At 45.6% G+C, this 25,265-nt stretch overlaps 1 protein-coding gene across 1 annotated transcript in view; it reads left to right on the forward strand.

Moving 5' to 3' along the window:
• TECTA (tectorin alpha) overlaps positions 1 to 25,265 on the forward strand; it is an 89,999-nt gene that overhangs the window by 38,341 nt on the left and 26,393 nt on the right. The window contains exons 10-13 of the mRNA XM_025357413.1: positions 3,211 to 3,812; positions 11,311 to 11,872; positions 18,728 to 18,927; positions 23,677 to 24,060. Of these exons, the coding sequence (XP_025213198.1) occupies positions 3,211 to 3,812; positions 11,311 to 11,872; positions 18,728 to 18,927; positions 23,677 to 24,060 (1,748 nt within the window). The remainder of the gene's footprint in view (positions 1 to 3,210; positions 3,813 to 11,310; positions 11,873 to 18,727; positions 18,928 to 23,676; positions 24,061 to 25,265) is intronic.

The raw sequence follows: 25,265 nt of genomic DNA on the forward strand, positions 1-25,265 counted from the left end.
TATTCTGTTGATTTGGGGTGGAGAGTTCTGTAGATGTCTATTAGGTCTGCTTGCTGCAGAGATGAGTTCAATTCCTGGATATCCTTGTTAACTTTCTGTCTCGTTGATCTGTCTAATGTTGACAGTGGGGTGTTGAAGTCTCCCAATATTATTGTATAGGAGTCTAAGTCTCTTTGTAAGTCTCTAAGGACTTGCTGTATGAATCTGGGTGCTCCTGTATTGGGTGCATATATATTTAGGATAGTTAGCTCTTCCTGTTGAACTGATCCCTTTACCATTATGTAATGGCCTTCTTTGTCTCTTTTGATCTTTGATGGTTTAAAGTCTGTTTTATCAGAGACTAGTATTGCAACCCCTGCTTTTTTTTGTTCTCCATTTGCTTGGTAGATCTTCCTCCATCCCTTTATTTTGAGCCTATGCATGTGAGATGGGTCTCCTGAATACAGCAAACTGACGGGTCTTGACTCTTTATCCAGTTTGCTGGTCTGTGTCTTTTAATTGGAGCATTTAGTCCATTTACATTTAAGGTTAATATTGTTATGTGTGAACTTGATCCTGCCATTATATTAACTGGTTATTTTGCTCGTTAGTTGATGCAGTTTCTTCCTAGCCTCGATGGTCTTTACATTTTGGCATGTTTTTGCAATGGCTGGTACCGGTTGTTCCTTTCCATGTTTAGTGCTTCCTTCAGGGTCTCTTGTAAGGCAGGCCTGGTGGTGACAAAATCTCTAAGCATTTGCTTATCTGTAAAGGATTTTATTTCTCCTTCACTTATGAAACTTAGTTTGGCTGGATATGAAATTCTGGGTTGAAAATTCTTTTCTTTAAGAATGTTGAATATTGGCCCCCACTCTCTTCTGGCTTGTAGAGTTTCTGCCAAGAGATCTGCTGTTAGTCTGATGGGCTTCCCTTTGTGGGTAACCCGACCTTTCTCTCTGGCTGCCCTTAAGATTTTTTCCTTCATTTCAACTTTAGTGAATCTGGCAATTATGTGTCTTGGAGTTGCTCTTCTTGAGGAGTATCTTTGTGGCGTTCTCTGTATTTCCTGAATTTGAATGTTGGCCTGCCCTACTAGGTTGGGGAAGTTCTCCTGGATGATATCCTGAAGAGTGTTTTCCAACTTGGTTCCATTTTCTCCCTCACTTTCAGGCACCCCAATCAGACGTAGATTTGGTCGTTTTACATAATCCCATACTTCTTGCAGGCTTTGTTCATTTCTTTTTCTTCTTTTTTCTTTAGGTTTCTCTTCTCGCTTCATTTCATTCATTTGATCCTCAATCGCTGATACTCTTTCTTCCAGTTGATCGAGTCGGTTACTGAAGCTTGTGCATTTGTCACGTATTTCTTGTGTCATGGTTTTCATCTCTGTCAGTTCGTTTATGGCCTTCTCTGCATTAATTATTCTAGTTATCAATTCTTCCACTCTTTTTTCAAGATTTTTAGTTTCTTTGCGCTGGGTACGTAATTCCTCCTTTAGCTCTGAGAAGTTTAATGGACTGAAGCCTTCTTCTCTCATCTCGTCAAAGTCATTCTCCATCCAGCTTTGATCCGTTGCTGGCGATGAGCTGCGTTCCTTTGCAGGGGGGCGATGCACTCTTATTTTTTGAATTTCCAGCTTTTCTGCCCTGCTTTTTCCCCATCTTTGTGGTTTTATCTGCCTCTGGTCTTTGATGATGGTGACGTACTGATGGGGTTTTGGTGTGGGTATCCTTCCTGTTTGTTAGTTTTCCTTCTAACAGTCAGGACCCTCAGCTGTAGGTCTGTTGGAGATTGCTTGAGGTCCACTCCAGACCCTGTTTGCCTGGGTATCAGCAGCAGAGGCTGCAGAAGATAGAATATTGCTGAACAGCGAGTGTATCTGTCTGATTCTTGCTTTGGAAGCTTCCTCTCAGGGGTGTACTCCACTGTGTAAGGTGTGGGGTGTCGGTTTGCCCCTAGTGGGGGATGTCTCCCAGTTAGGCTACTCAGGGGTCAGGGACCCACTTGAGCAGGCAGTCTGTCCGTTCTCAGATCTCAACCTCCGTGTTGGGAGATCCACTGCTCTCTTCAAAGCTGTCAGACAGAGTCGTTTGCATCTGCAGAGGCTTCTGCTGCTTTTTGTTGTTGTTGCTGTGCCCTGTCCCCAGAGGTGGAGTCTACAGAGACAGGCAGGCCTCCTTGAGCTGCTGTGAGCGCCACCCAGTTGGAGCTTCCCAGCGGCTTTGTTTACCTACTTAAGCCTCAGCAATGGCGGGCGCCCCTCCCCCAGCCTCACTGCTGCCTTGCTGTTGGATCGCAGACTGCTGTGCTAGCAATGTGGGAGGCTCCATGGGCGTGGGACCCTCCTGGCCATGTGTGGGATATAATCTCCTGATGTGCCCATTTGCTAAGACTCTTGGTAAAGCACAGTATTGGGGTGGGAGTTACCCGATTTTCCAGGTGTTGTATGTCTCAGTCCCCTGGCTAGGAAAAGGGATTCCCTTCCCCCTTGCGCTTCCCAGGTGAGGCGATGCCTTGCCCTGCTTCAGCTCTCGCTGGTTGGGCTGCAGCAGCTGACCAGCACCGATTGTCCGGCACTCCCTAGTGAGATGAACCCAGTACCTCAGTTGAAAATGTAGAAATCACCTGTCTTCTGTGTCACTTGCGCTAGGAGCTGGAGACTGGATCTGTTCCTATTCGGCCATCTTGCTGGAAATGTAGACTCAAAATCTTCTACATGGAAAGCTAGGTGCCCTAGCAGAGTATGTGAATGAAGGGGTGCCACTGGAACTTGGATCTCCCAAATGAGGATGAGTACAGCTTACTGTATTGTGCGCATAAGACCACACACACAGATACAGAGGCACACACATGCAATTACACACATGCATACTCACATGCACACACATGTGCACATGCACGCTCACATGCATGCACAGATATGTGCACACACGCATGCACTCTCATACATCCACACACAATGCACTCACACACACGTGCGATCACATGTGCATGCACTCTCATACATGCACACACAATGCACTCATGCACACACGTGCAATCACATGTGCATGTACTCATACACACATGCAAACACACATGCATGCACAAACGCATGCATGCACACACACATGCACTCACACACATGCATGCACACACACACATGCACTCACACACACATGCATGCACACACACTTCTGTCTCTGACTTTTGTCCTTTTCTCAAACCCGTCTTCTCCTTGACCACCTGCAGCGCTGGAGTGCCCAGAGAACAGCCACTTTGAGGAGTGTATAACATGTACAGAGACCTGTGAGACCCTTGCCCTCGGCCCCATCTGCGTGGATAGCTGCTCTGAGGGATGTCAGTGTGATGAGGGCTACGCTCTACTGGGCAGCCAGTGTGTCATGCGGAGTGAGTGTGGCTGCAACTTTGAGGGGCACCAGCTTGTCACCAATGAGACCTTCTGGGTGGACCTGGACTGCCAGATCTTCTGCTATTGCAATGGCACAGACAACAGTGTCCACTGTGAGACCGTGTCCTGCAAGGATGATGAGTACTGCATGGAGGAGGGCGGCCTGTACTACTGCCAAGCCCGCACTGACGCCTCCTGCATCGTCTCAGGCTATGGCCACTACCTCACCTTTGATGGCTTCTCCTTTGACTTTCAGACCAGCTGCCCGCTTATCCTGTGCACCACAGGAAGCAGGCCGAGCTCAGACTCTTTCCCCAAGTTTGTTGTCACAGCCAAGAATGAGGACCGGGACCCGTCACTGGCCTTGTGGGTTAAGCAGGTGGACGTGACCGTGTTTGGCTACAGCATCGTGATCCACCGAGCCTACAAGCACACTGTGCTGGTGAGTAGTCATGGGGCCCCCTCAAGAGGGGAGCCGTGGAGACGTAAGGATGGGGTCAGCAAGCCAGGCTGCAGTTGAATCAGGCAGGTCCGGAATCCAAAGAAAATCATAGTATATTAAAGCAGAGAGAGGCCCTAGAGATTTTCGGTCACTTCATCTTACAGAGAAAGAAACAGAGGCTCAGAGAAAAAAATGATTTGCCCAAGTCACATACACCAAGTTAGGAGGCAGAGCCAGCTCTGGAAGTGGGCCTTTCATGTGGCAGTGGAGTATGTTGGAGAGAGCACAGACCAGGGTTAGCATCCCTGCTTGGTGGCTGCTGTGTGACTTCAGGCAGTCACTTAACCTCCTAGCTTGGTCACTCCACCTGTAAAAGAAATGCCTACCTTGTACAGAGTAGGCCTCCCTAACCGATGCTATTGTCCTCGTCCACCCACTTCCCTTTTTTGAGATCAGGGTGATATTCACCTGTTCTGGCCTCCCTCCATCTCTCCTGGTCTCCCTTTTGGCACCCACAGGATTTGTAAGTTCACACATTTGGAGGACTCGTGGCTCTCCTACAATCCCTTTACTCACTTAGGCTTCAACTCACTCTTTCTAAGCTTCCCACCCTTTTCACCCAAAGAGCACTTCCTTGACCACGAAGACAGGGGCAGTGGGGCTGAGGAGCTCTATGCACTCCTCGTCTGGCCTGCAGACATCAGCCCCAGCCACAGGCCCAGCCATTCTTTCTCCAGGGTCCTGCTCTGCACATGACTTGAAATGCTAAGAAGCAAGCCAACGACCTCTGCTTTAGCATTTCAGAGAGCTGATTTAGGGTGTTTGCCTTCTTGACATTATCATCACAGGTCTGTGTCATAATTTTTCTATCTCTAAAGGGACTCTTTTTCATCTTGTATACATTGTGTTAGAAATTCTGAGCTATACTGAACTAAACTATCTAAACCTAACTAAAGAGTTCCCTGGGCAACTATACTGACTTCTTTTTCTGCCTCGGGATTTCTTCAACTTCCTTCTCTGACAAAGAGAGGTTCCCAAGCCTTTCAAGTTTATTGAAAATCTTCCTTTTTAGCATCTAAGGGAGCAATTTCACTGTGTTGTCCTCTTCCCTTGCTTGCACACCACAAACCTAAATTCCAGTTGTTTTCCTTTCTGCTCATCCTAACAGTTTATTCCAGTAGCCATTATTGCATTCATCAGGCTGTGTTTTTCGTGATCTTCATGTCTAAAGCTCTCTCACTTCTAATCATGGGCTTCATAAGGGCAGGAACCATACCTAATTCATCTTTATGTTGAATGAATGGGCAACCCCCTGCACCTAGTGACACTCGAAACACTGGTCAAATGAATGAATGAGGCTGGGCATGGCGGCTCATGTCTGTAATCCCAGCACTTGGGGAAGCCAAGACAGGTGGATCAGAAGGTCAAGGGTTCAAGACCAGCCTGCCCAAGATGGTGAAAGCCCGTCTCTATTAAAAATACAAAAATTAGCCAGGCATAGTTGTGGGCACCTGTAATCCCAGCTACTCGGGAGGCTGAGGCAGAGAAATGCTTGAACCCGGGAGGCGGAGATTGCAGTGAGGTGAAATTATGCTATTGCACTCCAGCCTGGGTGACAGAGTGAGACTCTGTTCCCCCGACCCCCCAAAAAAAGAATGAATGAAACAGCACAATAACCCCTTTCTTCCAGGGTTCCCGTGATTTTGTCACAGTGCTAGTTACTGCTTCAACAATCTGAGAGGTTACATTGCCACTGAGGCAAGTTAGGACTGTGTCAGAGTCTTGGCTTTCAGCCACATAAGATTTCTAGATGTTTGGATAGTCAAAGCTACTCATTATGACAACTTCCCTCTATCCATTTTCATCTTACGTTAAAACAAATGTATCGGTCGTTTTGCCCACATTGCTTGCGTTGTATTTGTCCTTTACTCTTTGTTTCCTTTTGTGATGTCTTTCCACCCTTAGATTTAGGTGTTTTCATGCAGTTACTTATCTCTTTGATACTCGCTGCTCTTCTGCCTTTCAGGTTTTTCTTTTCTTTTAAAATATAATCTGTTCATGGGTCCTGTCTCATCTAGTTTAAGATGAATTGTGTTTTCTGCCTCGTGTTACACACTGTCTGCATTTAGGTACCTCGACACCTGAGGCTACGCATGTTGGCTTCAGACATCCTCCCAGTTCTTTTCAGGTATAGACTGTGGGGTCCTCGTGAGCACCTACTCTTCTTTCATGCTACCCTTCCCTCTCCTTCACAATAAACGACTTCCCACTGTCTCTAGGCATTTCCTTCCCTTTCCCTCTACTTTAGGGTTAAGCCCCCAGTGGGTTAGCTCTCCTTCCAGGCATGTGCTCTGCCCCAGTCTCACAAGATGCACTTATTGCTGAAGTCCCAAGACCACACAGCAGACTTCTTCCTCACAGAGAGATGGAGAGGGGGGTGTGAATTAGTTTATTAAGGTCTGCCATTATGAAATACCACAGACTGGGTGGCCTAAAACAACAGCAACTCATTCTTTCCCAGTTCTGGAGGCTGTAAGTCCAAAGTCAAGGTGGTGGCAGGTTCAGACTCCCCAGGAGGTCCTGGGGAAGCACCACCCCCTACCTCTCTCATAGCTTCTGGTGGCTGTGGGCAATCCTCAATGTTCCTTACCCTGTGGCAGCATAAACTCCAGTCTCTGCCTCCATCTTTACATGGCCTCCTTCCCTCTGTGTCTCCTGTTTTCTCTGTGTCCAAATCTCCTTCTCCTTTTAAGAACACCATTCACTGAAGTTAACCCCACCTAATCCAGGGTGACCTCATCTTAACTTGATCACATCGACAAAGCCCCTATTTCCAATCAGTCCATTCACAGGTCCTGGGGGTTAAGGTCTCAACATTTGTTTTGGGGGAACACAGTGTAACCCACAACAGGGGGTCAAGGAGAAATGGATTAAAGAGGTGGGGGGAGTTCTTGCTAGGGTACTTCTTTCTAAGTCACTGAGATGTCCTAAGTGCTCAAGTTGGAAACAGAGTATACAGCTTTCAAACTCTTGACAAGAAGACCAAGTTCAGGGTGCATCGAGGGTTCTTTTCTTTCGAGGCATAGGGGATAGATTTAACAGTTACTTCAGATTATTAAAATGCATTGCAGAATCTGCTTATTCAATGATTTGCATTTGTTTTCCCATGATGTTTTTATTAGTCACCATCTCTCCCTGAGCCTGAAGAATAATGGCTGTTAGGATGACAGTGTGAAATGAAGTGCTGGGTAAAACACAGCCTAGAGTGCAGGTCACTGCTGGGGCCCTCAGAAATGGAGGGTGATAAGAAAGTGCTTCCTTGGGACACAGGGTTCTTCTATGACTCTGACCTTTCCCTGCATTCAGCAGCACCACAGGACATGGGAAAATCCACTAAGCCAAGAGAAGCTAGAAATAAATGTGCTATCTACAGACCAGACAGGGTAGGGGGGTGAGCTGCAGAAGGTGAGCCACTCCTGGGGGCACCGCCATAACCCATCTCAGCCATCCACAGCCAGAGCTCATCAGAGACTGCCTCACTCCTGCCCCTACCCCCAGGCTTCATCACAGCCAAGTCTGACATGATTCTGGCCAACGGGGAGGTTTTCAGGGTCCTCGTAGCCTGTGTCTTTATCATTTATTGCCAGAAGAGTGGGGTTTTGAGCATCACTCTGGCTTGGTTTAGTGTCATGAGCTTCTATTGATGCTTATTCTCTACCAAGTCCTGGGGGTAGAAAAATGAATCAAATATGGCCTCTGTCCTAAAAGAGTCTAGTGCTAGAGACAGACATGTTGGCAATTAATGTCTGTGTAACGTGAAGAGCTACAAAAATGTTGCTCACGGAGGGTGTGAGAGCACAGAGGAGGGGTTGCCTAAATCAGCTGCGAGGACCTCAGGGAGGGCTTCCTGGAAGAGAAGACCCAGAGTTGATCACTGGAGGATTACACTTGCCAGGCCAAGAAGGAGGTGAAGGTGTCCACGAAAAGGAAATATTGGTGAAGACTCGGAGTGGGTAGCAAAGTGAGGGATGCAGGGAGACTTTGCTGCAGAAGATCTTGTTGGAGAACTAGGTCAAGGTCTGTTGTTTAAAGGAAAACTGTCTCCAAAAACCCCAATATGTGGTCTTATTTCCAATACTTAAATATTTGAAATACACTTCCCCCGACGACTCCCACACCTTCTCATCATCCTCTGCGACTTTCTCCTCCATCCATCAAGCCTGTTGCCATTCCAGCCTCTCCCTTTTCCTCTGACCTCCTGCCTCTGAGCTCCTGCCTCTGAGCTCCCTCTTTTCCTCCATTTCTCACTCACAGAGAGGCAGGGCAGTGGTGCCAGGGTGGAGGCGGCATGCGTGGGGTTTCTGAGACACAGAGAAGCCGAGCCTGTCTGAGTCGAGGGTGTTCCTTTCTCAAAGCTCTCCTTGGCAATGGCAGAATTTGCAAGCCTTTAGCTTCATCCAATTATATTGCCTCCCCAAGGCATTGCCTCCTGCGTGACATCAGGTAGCCAGAAATAGAGAATGCAAGGTAACTTAGGAAGAAAAGCCAGCTGGCACCAATTGGCCTCTGAGTGCAAGGCTTTTACTTTATTCGCTGTGAACTTTCAGGATAGATCAGAGTCTCCATGGCCTGATCTCGCTCCTCCTCTCACCCTCCATGCACCTTGTCCCTTAAATGACTATCACTGCATCCTCTCCACCTCCTCCCTTCCAAGTGCCGAGAATGAGGCATCTCTTCTCCTCCCATGGCTGCTTTCCCCTCTGCCATCTCTTTGTTGCCTTCCCTGGGATCTTGGCCCTCTGTTGTCTCCTCTCCCTTCTGTGTCTTTCTACAGCATCCTTCTCTTCAACCCATAAACATGTTCATTCTCAAACAAGCCTTGCCCCCAGTTCCCCGCTAGCTTCAATCCAATCTCTCTCCTTCCATTTCTGGTCAGACTCTTAAGAGCATCATCTGTGCTTCTGAATCTCCTGTTTGTTACTTTATTTGCTATTTGTTTCTGCAATCCAAATTCTGGCCTCATCTTCCTACTTAAATTCTCTTACTAAGATTGCTGATGCTTTTGTTTTACAAAACAAATGGGTGTTTTGCAGGCTTTATCTCATAGGCCGCTTTGCCATGTGTGTACTGGATACAAGGCCCTTCATGATCCAGGCCCTCCCCACCTGTCCATTTTCATCTCCCACCACTCCCAAGGCCACGCGCTATGCCCCAGCAGCACTAAATTGCTGTAATTATTCATATTTATCAGGATATTTTTCCCTTATCTACCTGGGCCTTTGCTGGGACTGAGTGAGCCCTTTACTTCGAATTCCCTTGTCTTCACTCCCACCGCTCCTTGATGGGCCAACTCCTCCTCCTCCTTCGAGACCGGGTGTGGCCATTGTCTTCTGCAGGCAGCCCTGATTTTGTGCCCAGGCTAAGGCTGGTGCCTGTGCATCTGTTTACCTCTATCATTGCTTTTATCACATGGTATTGTTATCTGTCTGTGTGCTTCCCTCTGCCACATGCCTATGAGCTCCTAGGAAAAGGCCATATGTTTTGTATCCCAGCCTTTAGCACGGTGCCTGGCACTCAGTGGTGCCAAATCAATGTCTACTGAATGAATGAATGAATTCTGCCTCAGTGAATACTCACAGAAGGAGATAGTTGAGTTTTGAAGGGTGAGCATTGCCCCAGGAAAAAGGTGGGGTCAAGGGCATCCCTGTTGTCTTAGGTCAGGTTCCTGAGAAGCAAAGTGTGAGGTGGGAAATCTTGGGAAAGTGAGGATAGCACCAGGTCAAGAGAGCTCAGCAGGGCTGTGGTCCAAGCTACAGAACAGCTTTAGCCTGGGCTACTGGGAGCCCTGGCGCTCGACTCCCAGTGTCAGCCAGTCATTGGCCAAGGGCTACTCTTGGATTAGGGGGTCAGAATCTTCTGGACAACATGGTTCCCATGGGGCCAAGGCCGGCTGTGAGTTATCATTAGCCCATAGTCGCAGGGCTGGGACTGGGGGCCCTGGGTGGAGCACGGAAAGCATCCATCACACTCACAGCACAGGAAATGCAGGGTGGAATGGCACAGCTTGGTTCATTTAGGGAACTGCAAACTGTTGGGTGTTGCTGGTGTGCAGGAAGCCAATGGGGTGGATCTGAGAGGCAGGGCCGGTTCTTGGAGAGCCCAGGGTGAAGTGCTAAGAATATCAGACACTTTACTCAAGCCCTGGAGAGGCCTTTCAGGATTGGATTAACTGCTTTCAATTGCATTAAGATTATTGGCGTGGTGGTAGTGACCGAACGGAGGGGCAATCCTGGGGCCAGAGAGACAAGTTAGGAGAGTACGCTACAGTCAAGGTGAAAGGTGATGAGAGTCTGAACCAAGGCAGGAGAAGGCGTGGAAAGTGGTGTCAGCCAAGAGAGAGAGGAAGGAGGTTGGGGGAAGGGATTTCTGGTCAGAGCAATCTTAAAACAGCTGCTTCTCCCACAAGGCATGCCACCTCCCCCGTGAGCCCTTGCTGCAGTGAGCAAGCTGCCTGTCCATCTTCCATCATGCACTAACCTGGCCACAGGCTGTAGAATTTGGCTCCTCTGAATCAAAATAGTTCAAGGGCAGTGCAGTCCTGGAGTTTACTGTTTAGGGATTTCCCTCTTGTCTGAATTTAAAAATATGTGGGAGGAAACGTATGTCAAGTGCCCCCTCCGTGGGAGACATTGTGCTGGGTGCCTGGGGGGTAATGAGGGGAAGGTGGGCATAAAGATCAGTAAAATGTGGTTCCTGCCCTCAAGTTGCCCATAATCTTGTAGGTGAGATGGAAGAGCGTACACCAGTCATAACATAAGGCAGATTGTGATGTGTGCTGCAATACAGTGTCTGCAGGCTTGATCCTGGCCAGCGGTAGAGAGGAATACAAGAGGAGTATAAATAACCTGCCCTGGTTTCCCAGACAAGGGAGTGATTAATTCTGACCACGGGCTCAGAAAATCTTGCCTTACAGAAGAGGCAGCATTGGAGCAGGGTCTGGAGGATGAGAGGGATGTTGATGGGCGGAGAGTGGCATTTCAGACAGAGGGAACAGCAAAGTGAAGCCATCCTTAAAGAAAAAAGAAATCTCGAAGGAATTAATACACTGGGGCTTGCCTCAAATAAATTCCATGGTAGAGCTAGAAATAGAAACACAAGAGTTCTATGTTTTGGTATTTCAGTCTAAACTTTAATTGAATTCTTATTACCTTTACATTACCTTGGAGAAAACAATTTGAACTCCTGGGGGAAATAATTCTATGTAAACAGAAGGCACTGAAATAAATAAGTATATTAGTGTACCAAGGATAGTCATTTGCATCTGTTCAAATCCTAATAATAATAGTTGACTGACATAAACAACAGTACGTGCAAAGACTACATTCAACCTGCTCCAACTTCCCTCTGGGACTTGTCTTTCAAGAGACTCATTGTTAGGAGAAGAGCTGGGAAATCTCTGGGCCAACTGTGTTTCTCCCCCTCATCTCTCCTCTTATAGGTCAACAGTGAACGGCTCTATCTGCCCCTGAAGCTGGGGCAAGGAAAGATAAATATCTTTTCCTTTGGCTTCCACGTGGTGGTGGAAACTGATTTTGGGCTGAAGGTTGTATATGACTGGAAGACCTTCCTGTCCATCACAGTCCCTCGGAGCATGCAGAACAGCACCTATGGTCTGTGCGGCCGCTACAACGGCAACCCTGACGACGACCTGGAGATGCCCATAGGTCTGCTCGCATCCAGCGTCAATGAGTTTGGGCAGAGCTGGGTGAAGAGGGACACCTTCTGCCAGGTGGGCTGTGGGGACCGCTGTCCGTCCTGTGCCAAGGTAGAAGGTTTCTCCAAAGTGCAGCAGCTGTGCAGCCTGATCCCCAACCAGAATGCTGGCTTCTCCAAGTGTCACAGCAAAGTTAACCCCACCTTCTTCTACAAGAACTGCCTGTTTGACTCTTGCATCGATGGGGGCGCGGTGCAGACCGCCTGTAGCTGGCTGCAGAACTACGCCAGCACCTGCCAGACTCAGGGGATCACGGTGACTGGCTGGAGGAACTACACATCCTGCAGTGAGTCCTTCTCATTGTCGCTCCTTGTAGCTTCTCTTCTTTCTTGATTGCTCTGGGAAGGCTAGTCTTCCATCTCCCTAGAAGTCAGAACATATTGAGTAGCAGTTTAAGGATATGCACTTTGGAACTGAGTTTGTTATCTGAATGAAGCATGACATGTAACCTCCTGGAGCCTCCATGTCCTTATTGGTAAAATGGAGTTAATATCACTTATTTCATGGGTTACCCTGAGGATGAAATAAGGTCATGCATATAAATCACAGAGTATCGCACATGGCATTTGGACGCACAAAGTTCGCAATAGAATGCTAACAAGAGGTTAATGAAAGAAGGATAAGTTTTAGCAGCACCTCATGGGCCCATCCTTGTGTCAATAATCCACATGCTTTGTCTAAGCATGTTATTCTATTTGATTCATACGTGTCATGTTTCAGTCTTTGTGTTTATGAAACAGAGCAGAATATTAAGAGTACATTAGAGAAGGAACTAGAGCCCCTGGATTCTAGCCTTTACTCTGTCTTTAAGGATCTGTGTGACCTTGGGGCAATTCACTTTTCCTCCCTAGTTCTCAGTTTCCCCTTCCATAAAGCAGTGGTAATGCTGCCTTTACTGTTTATGCCTCAGAAACGTCCAGGGGATCCAATTAGGTAATTGAAAGCCAGGCGCACTCTGTGCATTCTAAGCGGTATTGTTATATTAATGGCTTGCTCTGAGCCAAGACCCCATGCTAAACATTTTATCAATATACCTCATTTATTCTTCTCAATGACCCAATTAGTCAAGGAGCAACTGAAACTCAGAGGAATGAAGTAACTGCCTAAGGTCGTATAATCTGAGTGGCAAAGTCAGGACTTGAGCTTCTAACCCAAAGCCCAGGCTCCCAACCCATATACTATACTGCTGGACTATGTACTGGGATAATTTACCTGCATTTAGCACATAAGAACAGGAAAAACTTGGGGGAAAAAAACCACTGTTGGTCTTTAGCTAACCTGCTTTGATCTATTTTCCTGTCTCAATCTCATTAATAATAGCATATTTCTTTAAAAAGCATATTCCCTTTAGAAGGTCTGTAGCTCTTTTAAAACTACAAATTGATCCGGAATGCATAGAGCTCTAAATAAGTGATACAGCAGGGTCCCCAGAGAATCAACTCCCATCTTCATCCTGGAAAAGGAAATTCAGATGAAAAACCAGAAACAGCATTGTGCTTTAACGCTCACACAGTCAGTTTACATTCCACACAACTGGATTCATGTCGATTGTAAGGGAAGGGTGGGAGGAAGATGAAGGCAGGGAACAGATGCCAACCCCATTTCATCCAGGCTCAGTCCCTGAGTGGGTGAGGCCAGGCAGGGTAGGGAATGGTGCCAGTAGGGATGACAGTCCAGACAAACTGGCCTCTGATGACTTCAATAAAATAAATACACCTATAAGAAAGCTCGGGTCTGGGTAAATCCCCAGAGCTACTCTGGATTCATTGGGGTCATTCCAGTAAGACCAGAGAGCTTGTCTTCCTCTAAATCAGAAAACCAAGCTTTGGACCCAGAGGCCTAAACATGGTGCAGAATGGGGAAGCTGTTTCGGAAGGGAAAGCTCGCCTGTTTCCCCTTGGGACATGTTACAGAGACTTCCCTCTTCACCTGCAGCCACGCCATGCTGGGTGTACTGCTCTCAGGGTGGCTGGGGTGGGGACAGGCATGCCACAAACCAATGCTTCCAACTGCAACAAATAGGGAAATGCACACAGGGGCTAATGCCAGGAATTCTCACCTCAATTGATGGGTCTTAATTTTTGTCACTCATGAGAAGGAAAAGAAATTGAGTCAGCAAGGCCTCACAACCTTACCCCCAAGAAAGAAAGGCCCCCACAACAAAGCTTGGCTAGGGATAAAGGATAATAAGGTGATTTTTCTTGTCTTTCTCTCCCTTCTACCAGCAACCCTTTCCTCTCCCCTCCCAAATTTCTGTCCAAACATTGGTTGCCTCCTCTCTACCCTGGCTTGCTAGTAATGGGAGCTCTACCCATGGTACCCAGAGCTGAGTCTGCCCTGCCTCATCCTCAGTCTCGGGTCCTATCCCTTGCCTTCTACCAGCTTCCCACCAGCACGTCCCAGGCTGATACGCCAGGGCCAGCAGGTAACTTAGAATCGTTCCCATCACAAGGAGACTTAGACCTTCCCTACCTTGACATTTCAAGATAGGGGTAAAGATCCAAAAGTTAGAGCACCTGAGGAGATGGTGGTAATGAATGGCAAAAAGAAAAACTAAAATAGGAGAAAAAATATATGTTTTAAAGCTGGTATGGAGGTCAGGTTGGGGGAGAGGGCGTGGTTAGAGGCAACTTCCTTTTCCATTTTGAATCTCAGAAGCAGAGAAAAGCTTCGGGAGACTGAGTCCTAATTCAGCCATTTGACCTAAGAATAGGATTGTTTTAACTGTAGCTGATATGACTCCACATCATGTGAGGACAGGCCCCATCTCTCTCCAACTCTCGTTCTACCAAAAATTAATCCAAGCATCTCATCCAATGCTTGATATGAGAAATGGTGCTTTAGGAGCAAAGGGGTTAACCTAGAACTGCCCATCAAACTTGTGCTTTTTTGGTAACAAGGTAGAATGCTGGTGTTTTTCAATGATCTGACCGTTCCTATCAATGGGATAATTTATTACTCAATTACCTTATTTGTAAACTCATTGGAAAATCTTGTAACCTAAGTTGAGCAAATAGGCTTACAGGGAGAAGGGAAGGTAAATTGTCTTAATTACTAGCCCCTCCTTAAAATTCATGGAGCTGAGTCTATCATTCTTTCAGTCCCTTAATGGGGGACTGTAATTAGGGCATTCAATGGTGAGAGGAGAAAGAGAAGGAAATAAAAAAGGAATAAATGACAGTTCCTTAGCTCTCACTATGTGCCAGGTTCTAAGTGGGATCTGGGGACTCATGCATTTACTTCTCATTGCAACCCTGTCAAGTAGGCACTACTCATAATCCCATTTTCTATAGGAAGAAACTGAAGCTCAGAGAAATGAAGTCACTTTCCCGAGGAAGGTGGCCTGGGTAAGTTGGAAAGTGGCTCCTGAGACAGTGCTCTCCCTTCTGTGCAATGCTGCCTCTCTGAGCCTGGTCACCCAGTGCCTAACTTGTGGCCAAAGTTGGTTGTCATCATCATTTTCCCTTTTATTGGAGGCAGCTGCTGCTACTTCAGAGTGCTGGGTACAAAGTCTGATAATTAAGATTTGTCTTACGTATTTCTCCAAACATCTAATAAATTCCTGTTGAATAATTGTTAAAAAAAAATTCCTTCTACGATTACAACTATTACTACCATGAATTGCAGAAGTTATTATTGAAGTACCAGGCACTATATGAGGAGCTTTATGAATTATATCTCATTTTATTTTGATAACTACTTGATGAGGGAGATATTATGATCCCAGTTTTATAGATGAGAAAACAGAGTTTTAGAGAGAGCAAGTGACCTGTCCATAGTGACACTGCTTAATGGCAGAGCGAGGCCTCAAATCCAGGTTGGTCTGATTCCAAAGCCCCTGTCCATTCTGTTGAGCTGAATTGCTTTTTAGGGGCACCATTCATCCTGTCTACCAAGGCACAGATGCTGGGTATGGCAAGAGACACATTCTTGACCATGGTACAAATCCAGGTGCAGAGCCCAGGTCATCACTCCACAGCTCGCAGTATATCATTTGGTGGGGAGAGAGAAGCAGTGGATCAGTACTAGGAATCTGAAAGTTTGTTTTCCAAGAATCAAGTGTTTCTTAACCATCTGCCATGTTCTCACACTGTTTGGGGTGGCATGGAAGAATCAGAGTGTGAAACGTGGTGTTTATCATCCAGTTGGAGAAATAGACCCATTTGAAATACTTGAAATAACAAACATCTCTAAATTAGTAATACCTCTTCCCAAATATTACAGTGTATTACAGACCTTCAGTCACTGTTAACACGGGCATATGGACAAGTTAAACAAATAAATAATAAAAATAAAACAAGTGAATACTGGCACATGAACAGAAAGACCAACCAAGGGAAAGAAGAGAAAGTGCAGAAACAAGCCCAAACACTAAAGAGAAATTAGCATATGGTAAAGTTGGCATTTCAAAGTACTGGGAAAACATCTTTGTTATTCAGTAAATAGTAAAAGGTCAAAGGGCAAACTAGCTGGGAAAAGCTAAATCCTTCCTTCATTTCTTACTCCAAAATAAAATCCAGGCAGAACAAAGATTACACATAAAAAAATTAAATCACAAAAATACTAGAAGAAAACAAAGGAGTGTTCTTGATAATCTTGCAGTGGAGAGAATGTTTCAGAACAAATTATCCAAAGTTAAAAGGGAAATTTGATAAATTTCATTACATTAAAAATTTTACATCTTTCCATGGCAGAGAGATAAACAACTTCAAAAAAAAGTTAGAAAATTATTTAAAAATGAATGCAAAGTCAAAAGACAAATGATTAATATTTTGTAACACATACGACATACCACAAAGGCCTATTTTAATTCTTTTTTTTTGTTTGTTTGAGATGGAGTCTCACTGTCACCAGGCTGGAGTGCGGTGGCACGATCTCAGCTCACTGCAACCTCCAACTCCTGGGTTCAAGCAATTCTCCTGCCTCAGCCTCCCAAGTAGCTGGGACTAAAGGCAAGCGCCACCATGCCTGGCTAATTTTTGTAATTTTAGTAGAGACAGGGTTTCACCATGTTGGCCAGGCTGGTCTCAATCTCTTTACCTCGTGATCCACTGCCTTGGACTGCCAAAGTGCTGGGATTACAGGTGTGAACCACTGCACCTGATCTGGCCTATTTTAATTTTTAAAGAACTTTTATAATTTAATAATAAAAATTTCAACAACATGAAATATGAAAAGGATATGAGAAGGCAGTTAACAAAAAAAGACATACGAATGGATTATAAACAAATGAAAGCAAGAGGATCAACCTCACAAAGAAATGCAAACTAAATAAGGATATATAATAATAATAATAATAATACACATATAGCATAAGGAGACAGCACATATAGTATTTTAAGCTTGTTTCCAAGGATCAGACAATTTGGTGATAGACAATCAAGGAGAGTGTGGGAAAACAAACCTCCTCCAACAGTGCAGGGAGGAAGACAAATTGGCACAGCCTCTTTAGAGGCAACTTAGTGGCATTCATACCATTTGACCCAGTAATTCCACTTTCAGTAATTTATTCCGCAGATGCCCTTACTCATGAGGGCAAAGATATACGTACAGGGATGTTCACTGCAGCATCAGCATAAACATATAAAATACACTCAGCATGCAGCAGCGCAAAAGCAATAATTTGAGGATAAATGAAATGAATATTGTCATAAAGAAAGCAATGAGCAGAAATGTGTATATATTATGCTCCCATTTATGCAAAAAATAATGGGCAGGGCATACACATATGCTTGTGTGCATACATACGCACACAAATGGGTGCTTGTATATGCATAGAACACTTCTGGAAAAATGGACTATAGTTTGGTATCAGAGGTTGCCATTTCATTATGCTTTTACTTGTATGGTTTGGATTTTCTACGCTATGCAAGTATTATGTATTAAACTACAAATGTTTTTAAAAAACATATGGTATATTGTGAGAGTGGTTATATGAATCAAAACATGTGTTAAAATTCATAGAACTGTGTACTCTAAAAGTAGATGTTACCACTAGATAATTTAATAAATGAAATAACCCCCCATATAGATACTGTATACAGTATAGGGTAGACATTCCCACACAATGGTAGTTGTGCTTTTAGTATACATTGATTGAGATAATAGCTTCTACAAAACTTTTTAAGCAAACCTATCTTTAATGATTGACTAATACTTATGGAACACTTATGTGCCAGCCACCGTCCTGAGCACACAGACTCACTTAATCCTTTGCAACCAGGCATGAAGCGAATGCTATTGGTATCTGTATTTATAGAGAAGAAAGCTGAAGCTCAGAGAGCCCGGGTGATGCTCTGGGTCTCTTACAGCTGGTTCCAGAGCCCACACCCTTCACCAGGACCCTACTTGCCTTCTGTAGAAGCATCTAGATGCATTTGAAAAATGGTAGAACATAATTGATGTGAGTCAGTTTGCACAGACATGTGCACATGCACACACGTGCACGCCAGCACGTGTACTGGTGCACACAAACACACACACACACGTTCACGCCAGCATGTGTACTCATGCACACACACACACACACACACAGAGTGTACATTTGCCTTCTCAGAGATCATGGGGCTCAGGCATCCATGGATGGTAAACTGCTGGCTTAGAAAAAGGTTCTGTAGAAGCTCTGGGGTGTAGAGGAGCTGACATTGGTCTAAGAGGGAGAGCTATATGGGTAAGCTGGGACTCCCACTGGGACTTGAAGAACCAGGAATTTGGATAGGCTCAGAGGATGAAGGAGGGCATGAATAAGAAAGATCAGTGTGAACGAAGACCTAGAGGCAGGAGGAGTGTGGGTGCCCTGAGAGGTTATCAGGTGACATGTCTAACTGGAGATTCAGATGCGGGGTGGGTTTAGGTGGCAGGCAATAGAGGATCTCAATGGCCAGGCTGAGGAGAGGATGACCATGATGTGAGAAGCTCCAGCCACCTCCATCTGCACATTGGCCCTTTATTTAAAAGGCAACTAATCAGACCCAGGCTTTCTGTGAGTGAAGAGGGCAGTAATGAAGAAAGGCGGCAGACCTCCTACCTCCTGCCTCTCCCTGTGCCCTTCATCCCCCTGAGTAGGTGAGCAGTGGCCGTGAGAAAACCCTCCTCGGTGCCTTGTGATCGTGTGAGTCTTGACTTGTCTGTCCTGTTCCAGCTGTCACCTGCCCTCCAAACAGCCATTACGAGAGCTGCGTAAGTGTCTGCCAGCCCCGCTGTGCCGCCATCCGCCTGAAGAGTGACTGCAGCCACTACTGCGTGGAGGGCTGTCAGTGCGACGCTGGCTACGTCCTCAACGGCAAGAGCTGCATCCTGCCCCACAGCTGCGGCTGCTACTCCGATGGCAAATATTACGAGGTATGGGAGGCCAGCCTGGTGTCCTCCTTGCCAATGATCAGATTCCTCTCCAACTCTAAGAGGTTGGTCAGATTGACCAATTTTCCCACTTCATTATGAAGAGCATCATGTTCATGGCAGGGGAGTGGGATAGGGGGTAGAGAGGCTAAGCACACTGTTCAGATGATGCTCTTGGGCACTGAATGTCAGAAAAGCACCTGAGTGTCTCCCTCCTCCCTCCTCCACATTGGCAAGGTCTCTGGTGCTCTGCCTCCCCTGCTCACTCACATTTGTGTGTCTCTGTCGTGCCTTTCTCTGTTTTCTGTCCTGTAAATCTCAGTTTGAAAGCTTCAGATACAGCTATAGTTTGGAAATATGGTAGCTGTGAATCTGACATTTGTAGCTGTCTTAGCTAAGGACATTTGTCACTGGAAAATATGGAGCTGGAGGCTGAGTGGGGCAGCCTTCCCTCTTCTGGCTGTTGAGGCTCCGTGAGGGTAGCTGTGGCTGCCATCTCCACGTGTGCCATTTGTCACTGTGGATCATCCCCAGAGTTTGGTCTGGACTGCTAATGTGGTGCCCCCACATCCCACCCTCTGCGACGCCCCCTACACGGGTTTAAACATAGAGTTTATGAAGATGCCCTTCGCAGATGTTTATCAATAAAACATATTAGTTCACGAAATCATTTCACTTTTTGGACTTTGTAATCTTTCCATAATACTAAGCTAGAATTCCATAATACTAAGCTAGAAAAGCTCTTGAATAGACAAGGCATTTAGTTCATGGTTCGACCTCAAGCCCATTCCCTGTTTAAATGACATCAAAACCGTATGTTGGCAAGTTAGATGGTTAACAACTGCGAATAATTGAGTATCTGCTGTTTGCAAAGCACTGTGTTGGTGGTATTGTGGGGGATGAGAAAGCATGTCCCCTGCCTTGAGGATCTTAAAAATCTATTCAGAAGAGAGAGAAAATGTACGTTAAAGAACAGGAGAACAGTTACAAAATAACCTATCAGCAAGTGAAAAATAATACCCTACAGAACTAATCAATTTTAAGTGAAAAAGAATAGTAGCATTTAAAATAAATCTAACTGAAATGTCTGAATTGGAAATCAACTAGGCGAAAAATAAATAGTAACTCCTTTTTGTAAAGATGCATTGACTCATTCAAGTTGCCCTAACTTTGGGGATAAATAAAAGAAATGTGGAAGTGACCCTCAATTTCACTTTCAGTGGAAAATTTATTTAAATGCTATATTAGAAAGACAGGGAGGAAGTAAGGTAAAATAGTGGAACTAATCAAAGGAGGCTTTTTGGGAGAGGGGGTGTTGAAATGAGCTCTTAGAAATATTATTTGAAAGGAAAAGGTAGAACATGTGGAAAAAATTAATGAATTCTGTTTTCTCACAGTTGAGGAGAAGATACAATCAGGCTCAAAACTCAAAAAGTACTCCATAAACTGTGTTCCCCAGCCCGGAGACTTACCAAAACCTATCCATCTATCAACTGTGCCATGCACCCTCGGCAGGCATCCTGAGTGTCAGTGTGGCATAATTCAATGAAACCTGGGTTCGATCCTAGCAGTACCACCGCTGGAGGTGTGACACTGAGCAAACGCTGTCATTTCTCTGAGCGTCTGTTTCCCTGTGAATGAAATGTGACTAATGATACCAACCCAGTAGGGCTGTTGGATAAATAATCTATGCTGGGTTCCTAGTCTACTGCCTGGCATCGAGTCCTTCAATAATTGGGAGCTGCTATTGTTATTGTTGTTTTGTTATTCTCTTGAGAAACATTTTGTAAACGAAAAATCCAGGCGTGTTAATGAAAGGATGCAAATAAAAGCCCTTGGGACTCTCAGGAAAAGCATGGTCAGCTCTTGGCTGCTATTAGTACTACAGTGTAAACATTATGAACAGTTTTTCATCAGAACCTCAGTGGATTTTGACAACAGCTTACATCCGGGAAGCAGGAAACTCAGAGAACAAAGAATCCACATCTACTTGCCACCATTCCAAAGCGCTTGGGGGCTTGTTCATAGAATAAATTTCTTTGGAAATGAATAGAGACTATGCCTGGCTATTAGCATGTAGAGTGATCACCCAGCTGTCATTGTCATGTGTGATTAAGGTGAAGAAAGCAGCGTTGGGCCAGCCACTTTACTGTGATGCTCGTTTCAGGATCAGATTCTCTTGTGGATGAATTATTTACCCTTTATCATATCCACATACATCAAGTTATTTTTCTCTTTTCACCACTGTAATGTCTGACTTCTTATCAGGGAGAGGCCAAACCATCCACTCAGTTATTCTATAAATCTGATAAGAGAAATGAAGTCAATTTGTGAGGCTGTTGGCACCCAGAATATGTTATGTAAGTCTGGAAGGAGAGTAGACTTAGTTCCAGCAATGACTTCACTTTGAGGATGAAAGAATCAGCAATAGCATCTTGAAGTGCACTGCAATCAGGAAAGTTGTTCTGGAAGATCTTCTCCTCTATCTATTTACCCTTGAATCTGAGTCATATCTGTAGTTGATATCCAGGGTTTTGATGTCTCTAGTTAAAGCAGAAAACTGACCAGACAGAAACATAGGCCTTTTTGTGCTGTTGAAAGATCTTTTCTGGATAACACTATTTTGGTAAGTCGATAATGCATTGAGTGCCCACATCTGTCTGACACAGTCTATTTGTTGGTACCACCTCCCACTTGGACAATCATGACCAATTTCCAACAGTTTCCTGGAATTCTTAGTCTAGAGCAAGTGCAACATCAAGAATGCAAACCCTACCAAGCAGAGTCGTGCCTGCAGATTGCCGCCTGTTTTGGGAAAAGTAGAAAATAACATTCTAGTTGTGGGACTCCTGGGAAAGAAAAGAAAAGAAAAGAATAGCTGCCTCCAGTTGAGGATACGCTATGTTGTAGGTATTTTATATAATGTTGCATAATTTCTTCACCATCTGAAAGACGATGAGCTGTTCTACTCCTGTAATAGCAGCTTCTATTTATTGAGTGCCTACCCTATGCCAGGAAGTGTGTTTTATACATCTTATTTAAGTTAGTGCTTACAACTGCCCTGTAAGACATTATTTTAAATTTCATTTTATTATTATTACTTCTGAGATAGGGTCTCTCTCTGTTGCCCAGGCTGGAGTGCAGCAGCAGGATCACAACTCACTGCAGCCTCTACCTCCCAGGCTTAAGCGATCCTCCCACCTCAGCCTCTGGAGTAGCTGGGACTACAGACATGCACTACCATGCTGGTTATTATTATCATTATTATTATTACTATTATTTTGAGACAGAGTTTCGCTCTGTCGCCCAGGCTGGAGTGCAATGGCACGATCTCGGCTCACTGCAACCCCCACCTCCCAGGTTCAAGCGATTCTCCTGCCTCAGCCTCCCGAGCAGCTGGGACTGTAGACATGTGCCACCACACCTGGCTAATTTTTGCATTTTTAGTAGAGACGGGGTTTCACCATGTTGGCCAGGCTGGTCTCGAACTCCTGATCTCAGGTGATCCACCCACCTCAGCCTCCTAAAGTGCTGGGATTACAGGCATGAACCACTGCACCCGGCCTATTATTATTATTATTATTATTTTAAGTAGAGATGAGGTTTCATTGTGTTGCTCAGGTTTGTCTCAAACTCCTGGGCTCAAGTAGTCCTTCCACCTCGACCTCCCAAAGTGCTGGGATTATAGGCATGAGCCACTGCACTCAACCACAGGATACTATTAATATCTCCAATTTAGAAATGAGCAAAGTGACACTGGGGAGGTGAGTGATGTTACTCAAGATGGCACAGGCGGGGATACAGGACTAGATTGAAACCCAGGTGATCTGATCCCAAAACGTTCCTTTCATGGACCCCAGGTGTTCTCCGGATCTCTCACATTCAGGACACATGGGAATGAAGGTACTTCCAACAGAAGTAAGTTGGAAGCAGACGAGACACAAGGAAGGGTGAGAATTGTGAAATGTGAAATGGTTAATCAGAAGCGCTGGTCATTGCTTTCTTACTACTGTTTAAGACTTGAAGGGCCAATTTATCATTCTTAAGTGAATTTTAATTTCATCTTTGAAGCAGAGTCTGTACTTGTCAGAAGTGCGATTCCTTGATGAATATTTTCTACCAAATATTCTTCCTCTTTACCTAGTTCCTCTAACAGCTGCACATTCAGGTTGACTGTGATTAGTTCTACAATCCAGCCACAAAGATTTCAGAGTTCTTTATTAAAATCAATCAAGTTATGGCCGGGGTGGTGGCTCACACCGGTAATCCAAGCAGTTTGAGAGGCTGAGGCAGGAGGATCGCTCGAGCCCAGCAGTTCAAGAACATAGTGAGACTCCGTCTCTACAAAAAATACAAAAATTAGCTGGGTGTGGTGGCGTGTACCTATAGTTCCAGCTACTAGGGAGGCTGAGATAGGAGAATAGCTTGAGTCCAGGCATGCCAGGTTACTTGCAGTGATCTGTGATTGCGCCAGTGCACTCCAGCCTGGGCAATAGAATGAGACCCTGTCTTTAAGAATAAATACATAAGTAAATAAGTAAATGTCAAAACTGCATATTGTTTGGCGTCTGAGTTGCATGCAACTGATGGAGCCTTTGAGTTGAGACCGTTTCCCCACTGCTGCCTCCTACAAATTCCAGCCCTATTAAAGATAGGCTAGCCCAGCCTGATAAAAGACCAGCGGGACTGGACTTTGGGGTCTCCAGCCCTGACCACAGTCTGAATTTAATGCAAACGGCGCCTCTCTTCCAGCCCAAGCAGCTGTTCTGGAACAGCGACTGCACGCGGCGCTGCCGCTGTTTCCGTCGCAACCTGATCCAGTGCGACCCGCGCCAGTGCAAGTCCGACGAGGAGTGCGCGCTGCGCAACGGGGTGCGCGGCTGCTTCAGCACCAAGACCTCCTACTGCCTGGCGGCCGGCGGCGGCGTCTTCCGCACCTTCGACGGCGCCTTCCTCCGCTTCCCAGCCAACTGCGCCTTCGTGCTGTCCACCATCTGCCAGAAACTGCCCGACATCTCCTTCCAGCTTATCATCAACTTCGACAAGTGGTCGGCCCCCAACCTCACCATCATTTCTCCCGTCTACTTCTACATTAACGAAGAGCAGATTCTCATCAGCGACCGGAACACGGTCAAGGTGACCAGTCTGGTGTCCATTCTTAAGAAGGGGCCCGGAAACAAGGGGTTGGCTGGGGGATTGTGTAGGGTTCTCCCAGATAGCCAAGTTGTGGGATAGATTGTTGCTTCATGGTGTTCCACACACAGTGACCAGGTTTTAAAGAATCGAAGTATGAAGATGCTTTAAGCATAAGAATGGACACCATTTGGTTCTTGGCTGATGATTCCAAAGGCAGGAGACTTGCAGGGTCTCAGAGCCAGGCAATGGCATGGGTGCTAACAGAGCTTCAGGTGATAAATTGTTAGATAAATCAGTTTTTACTCTGATTACTTTCCAAAATGCGTCTCATTTGTTTTTAACAGCCCTTAAGATTATTTTTGGCTCTGCCCTCTTGTAGTCAGACCCACCCTTCATCTTTGCCATCCTTTCTATAAGCTAAGAGAAAGCAAGCATTTGCCTACAAAACACCAATCTGAGTGAAAACCTGACGCGCACCTCCTTTGTCCAAGGGCCACGTGATGACCCGCTGAGGGGCAGGAAATGGGAGGCTGCACTTGGTGGACTTCTCTTAGGTTGGCTCCTCCTTAGGCCCATTTCCTGGTTTCTTGTTTATCTTACACCTGTGTGTAAATAAATGTAAACCCCCCACCCAACCCCCCATTCACCCCCACAACAAATATGGCTCTCTACTTGAATTCCTCCCACCCCTTTTAAGAAGATCACCTGCTCAGATGCACTGTTGACGGTGACCCAGCCTCTCAGGCAGAGCAGGCTGCTGCCGCCGGTCCCCCGGAAGGATGGAGCCAGGCCCCAGCACTGTGAGCACAGGGAGGGAGGGACCCAGAGACAGCCACATTACCACTTTTTGGAATTGAGTGTTATTGCGTGTATCTGTTTTCCACCTGCTCAGATAATCAGGCCTTGAGTGTATCTTTAATTGAAGAGTCATCAAATAGCATAGTATCAAGCATCAGGCAGAAGACCAGCAGTATTTTGTGAGCTTAAAATGAAGAATCTGAAATTTAATACCAGTTTTAACTTCAGTGAAAGGTGCCACTGTTTTTGACATTCTCATTCCTTTTACAAATTGGCCCACATCAACACGACAGCGTTGGTCCAGAATCCAGGAGCTAGAAAATGAAAATGACCACCCGAGAAAAACTGACATTGTGGCTGAACAAAATACCCAAGCTAGTCAAAACAGTAGAGACTCATTTTTTAAA

Source organism: Theropithecus gelada, chromosome 14, assembly GCF_003255815.1.
Source record: "Theropithecus gelada isolate Dixy chromosome 14, Tgel_1.0, whole genome shotgun sequence".
NCBI classification, from domain to species: domain Eukaryota; kingdom Metazoa; phylum Chordata; class Mammalia; order Primates; family Cercopithecidae; genus Theropithecus; species Theropithecus gelada.